The sequence below is a fragment of the Haliotis rufescens genome, unplaced genomic scaffold (genome assembly GCF_023055435.1).
Source record: "Haliotis rufescens isolate VD_foot unplaced genomic scaffold, xgHalRufe1.0.p SCAF_3, whole genome shotgun sequence".
NCBI lineage: Eukaryota > Metazoa > Mollusca > Gastropoda > Lepetellida > Haliotidae > Haliotis > Haliotis rufescens.
The window spans coordinates 31,180,856-31,196,254 of record NW_025964001.1 but is presented as its reverse complement, the minus strand read 5'-3'; the positions used below and the strand labels follow the sequence as shown (position 1 = coordinate 31,196,254).

Below are 15,399 nucleotides of genomic sequence, written 5' to 3'. Positions count from 1 at the left end.
CAGCAACATGTTCATCATGCCTGGGATGAACTTTGACCTTTGCTTGTTTCCAGGGGGCTACCGGAGAGTGAGTCCGGCTACTCCCAGTGTTATGCTACAGTACAGCCACTGGTCACATCGTCAGTTGCGACGGTGCCAGAGCTGTCCCAGCAGAAAGTTTATGCCTTCTCCTATTTCTTTGACAGAGCAGTGGATTCTGATCTTATAGGTGAGGCTCAGTTCAGTTAGGCGATATATACTCACCGAGGGGGCACGGGTGGCCCAGTCGTCTAAGGCGCCGCAATTCGCTGTGCAGAGTTGCGTCCCTTGGGCATGCCAGAAACCTACGATTGTGGGTTCGAATCCCGGTTCGCCCCAATTATGTTTCTAGGTTTGTCAGCACCATACCCGTGCTAGTCGGTTTCACTGAGGTGGTAAACGTCTAAGACCTGCCTCACTTCGGGCTTTCCTCCCACATTAAGCTGACACGCCGCGATATAACTGGAAAACTCTTAAAAGCGGTGTTAAACCCAACTCAGTCACTATACTCACCGACAAAAGAAACGCGAATACCATACATGTTGGTTTATATATGAAGAATTAATCATATTCAAGAGATATCAGATTGGTTTGATACACAACCGAATATACTGGTATGTTGTGCGAACAGACGCTCATGAACACATCACATGTGACGTCATAGATCCATGAGTCTATTAGCATGTAAAGTTTGGAAATCACATACAGCATATCGTGATAAGAATAAAGATGCTGGAGTAACACTTGATTGATTGTTAGTTTTGTCATTAAGTGGTACACATTGGAAACATCTCTTCTTAAAGTACGTACTTCTCTATAATGTTTCTATGGTTTGCGTTTCTTTTGGTGGTGAGTATATTAAGCATCCAATTATGTGTAGATTTGTTATCACTACATTGAACTTGGGAAGGAACATGAAGCTGTATGTCTTAACTCACATATGTTCCATATTTCAAGAAAGCCATTTAAAATGTTGTAAATGTTTGAAGTTGCATCGCAACCATGATTCCTTGAGATGATCGTTTTCACACTGACAGGGCTTACTTAGTCAGTCATTGTATTCTGATTTGAGACCTCAGATTTCTCCAGAACAGGGGTCAGAGTAAGGGAATGAGTTTCTGCAAACATTCTATTGTTTTAGGAATACTTTTGGGAATAGTATATGTTTGTTTCAGTTTCGGCTGCCAAGTGTAATATTTAGACATCACATAAAATGGAAAATGGAAATACATTTATACTTTTCAGGTTTGATTGATTGTTATTTAATGCAACACTCAGCAATATTCCAGCTATATGATGGCAGTTTATAAATAACTGAATCAGGACCAGACAATCCAGTGATTAAGTTATACCCGTGCTTTCTCGACCAATACAATTGTTTCCTAGTAAAACCTTCACTGCTATTACCCTGGCAATCCTGTGATGAAACTGTACCTGTATTGGACAATACATTTTGAAAAGTATGAGTACAACAAAGTATTGCAATTTCAGATGAAGTCAACGGAGGCTCAGTTCTAGTTACAGATTTCCAGGAAGCTGCTCAACGAGGTACCCTCAGTTGATGTCTTTACTAGCCGACATATAATTCTTATGATTGATCTATTGACCTTTCACACAAAAAGTGATTCCACATAGGAGGTCGCATCAGATGAAGCCTGAGATAACTTTGCCCGGCTAATCTAAACAAAAGATTAGATGAATGATTGAGATATTGTAACAAATAGAGCTATTGTAACAGATAGAGATACTGTAACAGATAGATACTGTAACAGATAGAGATATTGTAACAGATAGAGATGTTGTAACAAATAGAGCTATTGTAACAGATAGAGATACTGTAACAGATAGATACTGTAACAGATAGAGATATTGTAACAGATACATACTGTAACAGAAAGAGATACTGTAACAGATAGAGATATTGTAACAGATACATACTGTAACAGATAGAGATATTGTAACAGATAGAGATATTGCAACAGATAGAGATATTGTAACAGATACATATTGTACCAGATAGATACTGTAACAGATAGAGATATTGTAACAGATAGAGATACTGTAACAGATAGATACTGTAACAGATAGAGATATTGTAACAGATAGTACTGTAACAGATAGAGATATTGTAACAGATAGAGATATAACAGATAGAGATACTGTAACAGATAGAGATATTGTAACAGATAGAGATACTGTAACAGATAGAGATATTGTAACAGATAGAGATACTGTAACAGATAGAGATACTGTAACAGATAGAGATATTGTAACAGATAGATACTGTAACAGATAGAGATATTGTAACAGATAGAGCTATTGTAACAGACAGATATTGTTACAGAGTAAAAGATCAGATTTTAATGAGATTGCATTCAGGCCCTTCCATGCTATTCTTAACAAGTGTTAACTGTATGACATATGCATTGGTGTTTTCTAGAACACTCTAGAGGGATGGCAGGAAATTTCACAGGAAATACATGCTGTAATGTATTTTTGTTTCAGCCTGTGACAGTCCTGACATAGATGACCCCTTTCTGTGTATGGACCTGACTTACATATATTCCCTCCTGCACAATGGCTATGGCCTCAGTCTCAGGTCTAGCATTCATGTAAGTAGCACATAAGCCAGCTGCTGAAACTTGATTGTTAGCCATTACGATAACGTGGGACCCGTGAAGAACCGGGGTAGAATAGGTCTTACTGTAAAACAATGACTGTGCTTGTCGTAAGAGGTGCCTAACGGGATCGGGTGGTCAGGCTCGCTGAGTTGGTTGATGCATGTCATGGTATCCCAATTACGTGGATCGATGCTCATGATGTCAACCACTGGATTGTCTGGATCACAGACAGTCTTCAAATAGCTGGAATATTACTGAGTGGGGTGTTAAATAACAAACAAAAATCAAAACAAACAATAACATGGATACATTCTCCCAGCATACATACTTTATCCCTAAGGATGTGATATACCTGTAAACAAAACGTGCAATATCATTTTGTTTAGAAAGGACTTTCATACCATACCAAAGTATTTGGACCATTTACGGTACTTATCAACTCATTTAATAGTGCATTTGCCTTTTCCTAGGAAACCATCAGTTTTGTTCATTTATGAATGTCTGTATCATATATATTTACAGTGAGATGATTTTGCTTTTAACATATTTTTATCAAACTTGGTAGAATTATCTAGATTAAGAAATTTTGGGGCCCAATTTTTATGACACTTGCCATTATGTCTCAGGAATATTACTGAAATTACACTCTCTCACTGACAGGAATTGAAACCCTTTTATTCCTTCAGATTTCCTAGTTTGGATGCATATCATGTTTCAGGTGTTAAAACAAATAAAGAAAATTGAAGTGAGTTGGACACTGGGTGCTGCATTTCAAGTCTTGACCTCCATCGGACATCTGTGATGAATTCATCCCCACGTCTTTCATCTCGACATACATCATGTCACATTCACAAAGCAGTAAAGACCTTAAGGGATTAGCATACCGCATTATATATGAGCAGAGTACAGCTAACATGCTCCCATGTTTGTTTCTACAGGACCACTGTTATAACAGTGACTTCCATACCGATAGGTCTGTGAGGCCATTGCAAAGTCAATTTTGTTGATAAAAATATCCGTTAGTGGTTCCCTCATTTTGAAATTATTGGTAAACCTTTACCTGTCTCAGAGATATAAGGAATATTATTTTATTTTCATTGCCTTTCTGCCATGTTCATAAGACCTATTTGTGGAAGACAATGTCTGTATAAATTGTAGATATTGTAGAACATTTATATAGCTGTTGTTGATGGGGAATCAAAACATTTATGGATTTTGAAAGACACCAGATCATTCATGTAGCTCTTGATCACAAGGCACTTTTATGAAACGGGTCATTGCATTATGAACAAGATGATGTGCATTGAGAATTTGTCGCATTTGTGCATTTTAAACTGATATCTGGATTTTATTTATGTATTCTTATATTTGTAACCCTCCAATGAATCTTTTCTTGATATTAGCCTGAATATCTCCCTTGAAAAAACACATACAGGCATTATAAGTTGTACCAGAATTACAAGGGGTACATGGGGTTTTATGTTTCCCGCATTTGCTTTTATACCTCAAGCAAGAGGCAAGTGGTATAAAGCCTAACGAGGGACCAATAAAACCCCATGTACCCACATGTTTTAATATGACAATGTAAAAGAATTAAAACAAATTAAAAAATGATGGAAAACAGCTGTTTGATTGAGTAGAGGTTAGCTTGTGCTATGTCACATGACTTTTATGTACTCGGAAAAAGTGTGCGGCTCTTTGCTTGGAAGTAGGGTATATGGGATTTTTTCTGCCTCTCAGAACTCCACGTGCAGCCTGACTTGCTCCTGGCGGGGTATAAGGGATTTATAGTCCAGCTGGGAATTTATTTCCCTCCAAGGCGGGATACATTGTATTTAATCAAGTACACATGAACCAGATCGCAACATTCTGACATGAGGCATGATAATACTGTTTACAAACACTGTCTATAAATCATATATCCAGGTCATGTTTTTTATTGCTAAATTATTTTTAGAATTGCAGATTATTTGTACATATATATATTGTTTTAGGGAGAGTGAGAATCATGTTGTTGTTATTTTGCCCTACTGCACAGGCACTTGGTATCCTTCATTGAAGAATGAACCGATATATTTTACTACAATGTTGTGATGTTTTCAAGGTCAGTCTTCCTGCATTTTATTACGCAGTTGTGAGCAGGTTTGATCCACTGATATGAGCAAACTGATCAGACAACCTTATTTTCACTTTCACGATAAGGGTACAACAGTTTATCTATATATTCTCTAGTATTTCCTCAAATTTATAAATACTTGTTTAAGGATGGGTCAAGCTGACTTTGCAGTTGTATTAGAAAGGAACAAAATATGCGTTTGATTGAAAAAACTATTTAACATATTTTGTGTTTACATTTTTGTGAAATCATCCTTGTTTTTAATAACATTTGGCCCCTGCGGACATGATTGATGACAGTCTGCAGGTGTCAGACGTTTACCACTTTGGTGAAACCTACAAGCATGGTATGGTGCTGACAAACCTGGAATCATAATCGTGACAAACCGGGATTATAACCTGCAATGATAGGTTTCTAGCGTAGCAAGGGATGCAACTCTACACAGTGAATTGTGGCGCCTTTAGACGACTGGGCCACCCGTGCCCCCAAGTATCCATAGAGTGAGTGAGTTGGGTTTAACGCCGCTTTTAACAGTATTCCAGTTATATCGCGGCGTCTCAGCTTAATGTGGGAGGAAAGCCCGAAGTGATGCAGGTCTCAGACGTTAACGACTTCGGTGAAACCCATGAGCACGGGTATGGTGCTGACAAACCTAGAAACATAATCGGGGCGAACCGGGATTCGAACCCACAATCATAGGTTTCTGGCGTGCCCAAGGGATGCAACTCTGCACAGCGAATCGCGGCGCCTTAGACGACTGGGCCACCCATGCCCCCAAGTATCCATAGAACAAGTGCAGTAAACTACAGTTGTAACAAACTCAAAGGGACCACGAATTTTAGATTGTTATATCCATCGTTTGTTAGACCATGTTCGACCGTCGGACATCTTGGATCAAGTCATATGACCACATGATGTTACTCGATAAATAACTCGATATTAAGTGTGCACAGTACATTAATTTGTGTAGCCTTACTTAAGATTGTTGTCTGTGATATATGTGGACATACACTGGCTTTGATGAGATCAACAATGTATAAGATGGAATCTGTGATATTTTATGTTTATGCAATGATTCTGCACTGTTCTGTATGTTGACAAGCTTGACATGATGAGGTAAATATATCATGATCTCGCACACTTCAATGTAGCAGAAATCTTTGTATAAACCACATTACCTAGAAAGTTAAAAATGATCCAGGAATTGAAGCATCCTTCAGTAGTATCAGGGCTCTACACATCTTCCCGAGGCAAGGGAGTTAACTGACTATAAAAGTCCAGTTTCCACCCTTGCGGATCTAGGCCGGAATACCTGGGTTCTCGTAGTGCCACCAGTGGCTGTTACAAGTCCCTTCTATTCCTCTCCTATGGACCAATCAGATTCCACCTCTTGTATCACTTGCATTTGCTTCAAACAAAATGGCGGTGCCCAGTCAAGACGATCTGATCGATAATCAAGATCTATATCGCGAAGTGCATCAAATCACATAAGCACCTTGATTAAAAACTTGAAAAGATCTGGAAAATATCTGTTGACAACGAGTTGGTGGTGCACATGATTTGCAAATCCTGCAATCAACCGATTACAAACCGGATTTCGATTTTGGTGTGCGATTTTGATTGGACTATGCATAGACTCATTAGTCCAGCCAAAACCTAACTCCATAATACCAGCCTAGTTCGGCAAGGGTGGAAACTGGACTTTTATAGTCAGTTAACTCTCTTGCCTCGAGAAGATGGGCTCTACAAGACCATGTATAGATCATGAGGCGTTTTAACTCTCCTGACTAATGATGTTTTTTTACACTTGTTTTTTTTTCATACAGCTATGACATGCAACCTTCACATACCACCGTCACTGCATTTTTGACATCTTCTCTGGAACTACAATGCCAATGGAGCTGAGAGTTTGTCTGAATGACACACCTATTCTAAATATTTGCTCACAGAATATTCTATCTGACCTTAAACATGGATGACTTTTTTTGCTTTATCATAAGTTGTTTGTTTTGTTAAAATCAAACTAGGAACATATATAACATGTAGTGACTATATGGCCTATGCATAATGGCAATTCCAACTGGACAGAATTTGCTGGACAGATTACAAACTTAATATTGCAAATAGTGATCAAAAGAAATTAAATCAAAAAAGACTTTATCATTGCAATTACATGTTAATAAAGTGTGTAACCCTGATTGGGTGACATAAACTGTAATGTAGGTGACCAAGGAAGAAGAATAACAAGGGCCCATTTCACACACTGGAAGTGGCAAATGTCGAAGTTAATATAAATGCTTTTTATCTTTTTATGAAAGTTTGGCAGCATGAGCATGTGGCTGATTTTTGTAGTTTTGAAAAAATGAGCAGAAACTGTAAAAATGTCTGTGACCAAAGCTGATTGACCCTGATTCCGTTTCCTGTATGGAGCAGGCAGGGTGGGTAAAAGCATCCAACCCTTGCCTCAATATTCAAATACGATTTTATGTAGGTGAGCAACAGGACTTGTTTTCACTGAGGGAGTTTTATCTTATATGTATTGTTTAGTTGTGTTTAGGTAGATCCTTCATCTCAGCATGACACTTTATTTTCTAGTCCTAGAATCAGCATTCAAGTCCACATGTGTTTTCACCTAATTTTACAGATTTTAATATTGGTCTTACTTTTATACTGGCATTGTAATATGTTAAGAGCCATATTGTATTGATTTATTTCCTTTTATGGTACCTTTTATAGGAAATGATGTCTCAACTCAATAACTGTATCATTAAATATCATTTACATTTTTTGCGCAAGTTTTTCCCCTTAGATGGCGAGGATCTGCAGATTTGGGGTGAAACATCAGTGTGTTGGTTTGTTGTTTAACGCCGCACTCAGCAATATTCCAGCTTTATGACGGCGGTCTGTAAATAATCGAGTCTGGACCAGACAGTCCAGTGATTGACATCATGAGCATCGTTCCACGCGATTGGGATGCATGGGATCACATGCATCAACCAAGTCAGCAAGCCTGACCACCTGATCCTGTTATTCGCCTCTTATGACAAGCAAGTCGCCTTTTACGGCAAGCATGGGTTGCTGAAGACCTGTTCTACCCCGGATCTTCACGGGTCCCTGATTATCATCCTAGGTTTGTCAGCTTATCCTGGTGCGTGACAGTTACCGATTACTTACATTCCAACTATTGTGGACCTGGAGGCAGTAAGGTTCTAAAATCAACATATGGATATCAGCTATCATTATTTTATTGTATTTGCTGATCTTGTGCCATTACCACTATGGTCCCAAATATTTGTTCTATGTAATTTGGAAAGGGTTTTGTATGGAGTGGTACCGTTCTTTCATGATAACCGTTTTTTGGTAAGATTTGCATCCATGTTAATACCATAAATAAAGTAATGATAGCTTTCAGTTTAAGTTTCACAGCATGTTAAACATGTCACGTTTCCACACAAGCTAAGAATTCAGTATGGGAATTTTGACAATGACTTGGATATATCATTGGGTAGAATTAAGATAATTAAATTTACTATACAGATGGGGGCTGCTAAGGAAATACTGAACTGTACTGTTTGTTCATATTCATTAGAAGACGTTGTCTTGTTTAAATTGGAATGGATATGTTGAGTTTTATCAGATGTGGTAAGAAAGTCAGCTGCTTCCAATTGTTTGTCACATTAGCACTAGTACAGCCTGCTGTTGATGAGAGAGATTGCTGTCTGTGATAGATTCTGGTACAACACACAGGGAATCATTACAATATAACTTGTTCGCTAAAAACAATAAACCTTTTGAACCAGTCTTTTGTGCCTTATTTCAATCTTCAATTTATGGACCAATATGTCCACCTTTGCAGAGTTGTGCAAGAGTGAGTGATGTGTTACCATCGGGGCATGGGAATCCAAGAAGTCACACTGACAAATAAAATGCTCGTTTCAGGCTGAATGGTTAGTTCATGCTTCCATTTCACTGGTGTGCTTGTTTATGAATCAACCCATAGCAACTCATGTCTGTACAGGGGCGGTCGGGTAGCCTAGTGGTTAAAGCGTTCGCTCGTCACGCCGAAGACCCGGGTTCGATTCCCGACATGGGTACAATGTGTGAAGCCCATTTCTGGTGTCCCCCGCCGTGATATTGCTGGAATATTGCTAAAAGCGGCGTTAAACCATACTCACTCACTCACTCACTCATGTCTGTACATTGGCACCATGACGTCATCTATCGTTCATGCGGTCGCATACGATTTTATCCACACTGACCCACACTGTCTCTTTTTTGTTAGTGTGCAAACCCATGCTTTCTTCACTTATAGAAAAGACATTTGGCGTTATGTTAATAAGATTCATTACATTAAGATATGGGTGTAAGTCAGGCCACTGGTTGTATAAAGCTGTCTTGACGTAAGTCAGGTAATTGGTTACACTAACCCATGTTGCCATCAGAGGGTCCAGTTTTTTTTATTTGCATTGGCATGAAAGTCACTTTCAGGTGTTATGCTACATTCTGTATAGTTTTACTCTATTCTTCTATACATCGTGGATTATGGATTCGAATCCTGATTTGGACCATAATTGCCTGTCAGCACTATCCCTCTGGCCACGAGTTTCCCCAAGGGATAATGGGATAAAACAAGGACTGGTCCGCCCGGAGTCTATGTAATAAGTCTGGGCGGGGTATGTCAGTTAACTAGCACTATCAACGGGCAAAGGCCTGGACAAGTACAAGCCGTCACACACACGTGCAATAATCTTGAACACGGCCTTTAATACCATATCATCTCGACTCACTTTCACCAAAGTAGCTTAAACCTGAATCAACTGAAATACTGTTTAAAACCTGTCGAACCCAACTCACTTTTGTTTGATGTTTACGCCTCCCTCGGCAAAATTCCTGCTGTATGGCGGCGATGTATAAATAAGCGTTTCTGGACCAGACAAACCAGTTATTGATATTATAAGCAACGATCCATGTTGTTTGGGTACGATGACACGTAATCAATCAAGTCACCATGCCTGACCACCCAATGAATTTAGTCTCCTCTGACGACCTGCATAGGAATCTTCACGGGCGTATGTCGACATAACAGGATATAGGATACGATTTGAGCTTTGTCTGTGTCAGTTTAAACAGATTAGAAAAAAAGCTGTTTTCGCCAGGGTCCATGATGTCAGGACCATCTTTTAGATCCTGATCTTTGACGACAATCTAATTTGGTAACCTTCAAGAAAGTTGATGTCACTATTCATTATTTCTGCTGTATCAAGTGGAAGAAAGCAGAATTAGCTTGACAAATGTGGTTAGAGTGAGTGAGTTGGGTTTAACACCGCTTTTAAAAGTATTCCAGTTATTCCACGGTGTGTCAGCTTAAAGTGGGAGGAAAGCCCGAAGTGATGCAGGTTTTAGACGTTTACCACTTCGGCGAAACCCTCGAGCATCTGTATGGTCCTGACAAACCTAGAAACATAATCGGTGCGAACCGAAATTCGAACCCACAATCATAGCTTTCTGGTTTGCCCAAGGGACGCAACTCTGCACAGCGAATTGCGGCGCCTTAGACGACTGGGCCACCCGTTCCCCAAATGTGGTTAGATAGAACAAACTGGGGGTAATGGCCTTTATTCATACTAAATATATATGTGAAAGTAAGGACATTGCCAAACCCTACAAATGGCTGAAATTACATAAACATTCAACACAACGGAACTAACATTACAACCCTGGACAAACCTTTCACATTCAGAAACGCGTTTCTTCATCGTACACCATGAATCCATGTACAACAAAATAAAAGAAAACTCCTACATGATGGCAAACGACTTCTAATGGATCTTCAAATTCATACGTTCTGAGATCGTATATTTCCCAAAGTAGTGCAAGTCTTATAACTACATCAGTTCGGAGCACAAGGCTCCAGTTCCTGGTCAAACAGCGTTGAACCCAACCCACTGTCTCACTCCGCACGGATCACAATACGCGCTACGATTAAAGACAAGATCGTTTTAACAATGGTAAGTTTTCGGTTTGCAACATCGCTTTTTTAAGCATTTGATGCTTTTATCCCTTGAGGTACTTTAGAGAAAGATTCCGGCCAACAACACTCCACAAACCCCACGTGCGGCCGTTGTCATGTCACAAGCGAGAGTCGGCTGCCGTTGATGGGTCAGCCATCACCAATAGTAACCGCTTTTGACCTCTCTGACGCTCATAGGACGATGTCCACTCATGTACAAACCATAACCTCAGCGGTTTTCGCCTGCTGATCCCCAGTTGCCCCTGAAGTCAAACACGACGTGCACGAAACCAACTCCACCGCAACATGACCTCATTGATGGGATGAAGGTTTTGTTTCCACCAGCATAATGTGGCGTATATTGGTGGACAGAGAAAGAAAAGAACAAACATCCCAAATCAATAGAGTGAGTGAGTATGGTTTTACGCCGCTTTTAGCAATATTCCAGCAATATCACGACAGGGGACACCTGAAATGGGTTTCAAACATTGTACCCATGTCGGGAATCGAACCTGAGTCTTCAGCGTGACGAGTAAACGCTTTAACCACTAGGCTACCTGACCGCCCCACATCAACGGAGTGTTCAAGAACCATATGTAGTCTTTACAGTATCCTGTTTTTAGACATCTCTCCGAGGCAAGGGAGTTAACTGACTATAAAAGTCCAGTTTCCACCCTTGCCGAACTTGGCTGGAATATCGTGTCTTGATCTTAGCGCCACCAGTGACCATTACGAGTTAAGTTCATTCTATGTCCCTCCTATGGGCCAATCAGATTCCACGTCTCCTATCACTTGCATTTGCTTCAGACATAATGGCGGTGCTCAGTAAAGACGATCTGATCGATGATCAAGCTATATATTGTAAAAACACGGGTCGAATTATTGGTTTGGAAAGTATCTGTCCCCGCCCAGTTGACGGTACAAATGCTTTGCAAATGCTGCAGTCGACCTAAATCTGCACGTTGGAATCCATGTTGTTTACGAACCGGATGTATAGTTCGTCACGCGTTTTTTATTGCACTATGCATAGACTCGTTAGTCCAGCCAAACTGTAACTCCGGAACTCCAGCCTCGTTCGGCAAGGGTAGAAACTGGACTTTTACCGAGTGACCAATGTCGAAATTTTCATGACCCCAGAGATGCCACGTCCTACATATAAAGTGCAAGTACTGAACATAGGTTAAATCAAATATGATATTTAAAATCATTAATTTTGTTAAATGTAATTAGTCATTTCGCATTATACCAGGAATTATATACCTAACACATGAGTATGTGAGTTGTTGAGTCTTCAATGTCACCAAAGGACGGGGCAGCGAAACGTGTTGGTATCAATTAAGTAACAATATTCCTGATGAAAACGGTGTCAATTAATTCATTAACAAAGGCTGTACCTGTTAATGCCAGGGAATGTACAAGTAATATCTTTGGTATCAATTAAGTAACAATATTCCCAATGAAAACGGTGTCAATCAATTCATTAACAAAGGCTGTACCTGTTAATGTCAGTGAATGTACTAAAACTAAGCGGCAAAAGAATCGGTTGGCAATTTGTAATTTTAATCCTAAAAACAGCTATAACTAGTGGAAAGTGGGTATTGGGAATATGACTGCCCAGGAACAGGTACCAAAAAACACCTCACACCTCACCCAAATGGTGAAACAGGTTTCCCGCCTATGGCATAAACTGCACGTGCATGTCAGCTTTATAAATGCGTTCGTCTGCAGGGTATAACCACACGTGATGAAAGAACACAAAAGAAATGCCACGACTGTCACAGGAGCAGAGAGTGAGCGCCATCGGTATGGCCGAAATGGGGGCAACACAGGTCCAAATTGCCAGAAGGTTTGGTTGTACACCATTGACAGTAGCCAGGCTGATTCAACGGTACAGGCAGACAGGGAGGACACAGGACAGGCCTAGAACCGGACGACCCCGAGTGACAACACCACTGGAAGACGGTCAGATACGGCTCATTCACCTGCAAAACAGATTCGTAACGGCGACGGCGACAGCAGCAACAGCTTTGGGACATCCCATTAGCCAACGTACAGTACTACGACGACTTCGTGCTGCTGGAATCCGAGCGTATAGTCCTTTCCGAGGAATGGTACTGACTGCTCAACATCGACGCCTGAGACTGCGATGGGCGAGGCAGGTTCGACGCTGGCAAGTGAGAAATTGGCGTCGAGTGCTGTTTACTGATGAAAGTCGGTTTAACTTGTTTCGAAATGACGGCAGAGAACGAGTTTATCGACACAGAGGGGAACGTTTGGCTCCGATGTGTATTCGAGAGGTCCATCCATTCGGCGGGGGAGGTGTCATGGTGTGGGGCGGTATTTGTGGAGATCGGAAGACTGATTTGGTGATTATACAGGAAAACCTGAACGCTGTGCAGTACAGAGACCAAGTGTTGCAGCCAGTTGTGCTTCCGTTCTTACAAAACCAACAGCAGGGGACATTGTTTCAACACGACAATGCCAGGACCCATACTGCAAGACTGACTCGGAACTTTCTTAACCAGCAGAACGTTGACGTTTTGCCCTGGCCTGCCCACTCACCCGATATGAATCCTATTGAACATCTGTGGGACCATCTTGACAGACAGATTAGAGCACGCCATCAGCCTCCCGTCAACAGACAAAAATTGCAGCAGGCCCTGAGAGACGAGTGGCAACGGATTCCAGTCCACGTCATCAGAAGACTGACGTCATTGATGAGGCGGCGTATCACAGCATGCATTGAGGCAGATGGAGGTCATACACGCTATTGAAGGCAACTGTGTCGACAATGAACTTGTAGTGTGGTTGACATTTTTTTGGTGACATTTCAGACAACTTTTGAAAATGAAATTTCTTACCCCACCATTGTTGACCTTGAGCTTACATTACCTGTGATTGCACAATTTCATTCAAACTATGGTTGATTAATCATTTGTTACCCGTCTCTAGATTATATTATAAAACCTCTTCTTGTTATTTTTTTATCGATCATGGAACTCGACCTATACTTTCTTTTGCCGCCCAGTTTAGTAATATCTTATAGGAATTAATAATTAAAGTATGAAATAAGGGTGTAAGCAAGTATAAGTAAGTGATATGTAGTACATTGTAGATAATTTTTTAATAATATTTTTTTAGGCTCATAGTACATTGTAGTAACGACCGCTTTTGCTACTCGTGTTTGAGAATTATCACTCCCTGATGTATAACATAAAAAGAAAAATGGCCCCCTTGATATTCTTTCCGCGATTGGATTCATATTTGGATAGCTGAAGGGCAACTGCTCTTGTTTATCCAGAATGTGTTGAGCTGCATGAATTTACCTAGGACTAAATAAGTACAGGTCTTCATCACATGTACCCATCACAAGTACAACACGTAGGCATGCCATTGGAAAAGATAAGTTACAATGTGCTGGAAGTTAGCAATAGTTTCGTAGCCGTCTATGTTTAGAAATTTCATTTGACAATTTAATCGGTCTAACAAATAGGCACTAAAATTGTGCTAGTAACAGGTAGTGAAACCCTAAACTGTCATGTTTTTAACAGTAGATGGTTTCAGTAGACGATGTCATACAGCCTTACGACCGCAACCCTAGGTTGACGGACTAGTTAAGATGGAGATAAGGTTACTTCGTGAAACCAGAATAACTTAAGGCGAAGGTAACCTTAATTGGTTAAGGATAATCTTAGCTAATCTTTGTGGAACGGGGCCCTGTACGACGTCCCCGAGCACTCTATTGTTACAAACTGAAAGATATTTAACTTGTTTGAATGATAAAAGTTTAATCATTGCTTATTGTAAACTTAGAATTTCATTTCATAATTTTAATGTTAATATATGTCGCAGGTGAGCTCTATTTGTACACACTGTTCATCCGGAGAAGTAGAAGATGAATACCATGTCTTACTTATATGTGAAACGTATTCCCATTTAAGGTATAAATTTCTCCCCATGTTGCAAGGTATTTTTAAAGACCGTCAGTTAATGATAAATCTGCTAAACTCTGAAAATCCTTATATGATCCATGCTGTTTCTGTATTCTTAAAACATGTCTTTATAATGAGGAATGTGTAACTTGATTTAAAATCTGATCATGTACATCACGTGACAAATGTTAATATCCAATCTGCATTGTACTATGGGACTTGATGCCTAAATTACTGAAATAAACTGTCTGTCTAACGCTCTGACTCTCCTAATATTCAAATCAAAAGTTTATCCAGGCTGCCCCCTCATTGAACAGCATGACTGACTTAATAGGTCATATGAACATGGAATTGCATACTGGAAGCACATAAATGTCAGAACTGATAAAGATGTGTTCGTATGTTTGAATTAGCCGTTCATCCTTGATACTTCTGTCTACGTAATAAAGTGAACATGTTTATGTCACCTCGGTTTAATCAAATTAACAACAACAATATATACCACATTGGTCACACTCTTTCATCATCCAAACACCTACACGCTATCACCCTTAGAAACTTGACAACAGCATCAAAACAACACGCTGTAACTGGCTAACAAGATCAAACATCCTACATATTTACCCTGGTTTGTTGTGGCAATGGATGTATACAACAATAAGCTTGAGTCACTGACTTCTTTTTTCCCTTCTTATCCTTGTC

At 40.0% G+C, this 15,399-nt stretch overlaps 1 protein-coding gene across 6 annotated transcripts in view; it reads left to right on the top strand.

The window, feature by feature from the left end:
* Positions 1-5,280, top strand: part of LOC124145971 (ectonucleoside triphosphate diphosphohydrolase 5-like) — a 32,954-nt gene extending 27,674 nt beyond the window's left edge. For 5 of the 6 annotated variants that reach the window (XM_048402850.1, XM_048402846.1, XM_048402849.1 and 2 more), the window contains 4 exons: positions 51-208; positions 1,510-1,566; positions 2,524-2,630; positions 3,358-5,280. In XM_048402850.1, coding sequence (XP_048258807.1) covers positions 51-208; positions 1,510-1,566; positions 2,524-2,630; positions 3,358-3,441 — 406 coding nt within the window. In that variant the 3' untranslated portion in view covers positions 3,442-5,280. The remainder of the gene's footprint in view (positions 1-50; positions 209-1,509; positions 1,567-2,523; positions 2,631-3,357) is intronic. The other variant, XM_048402848.1, reaches the window with a different exon arrangement.
* The last annotated feature ends 10,119 nt before the right edge of the window (positions 5,281-15,399 follow it).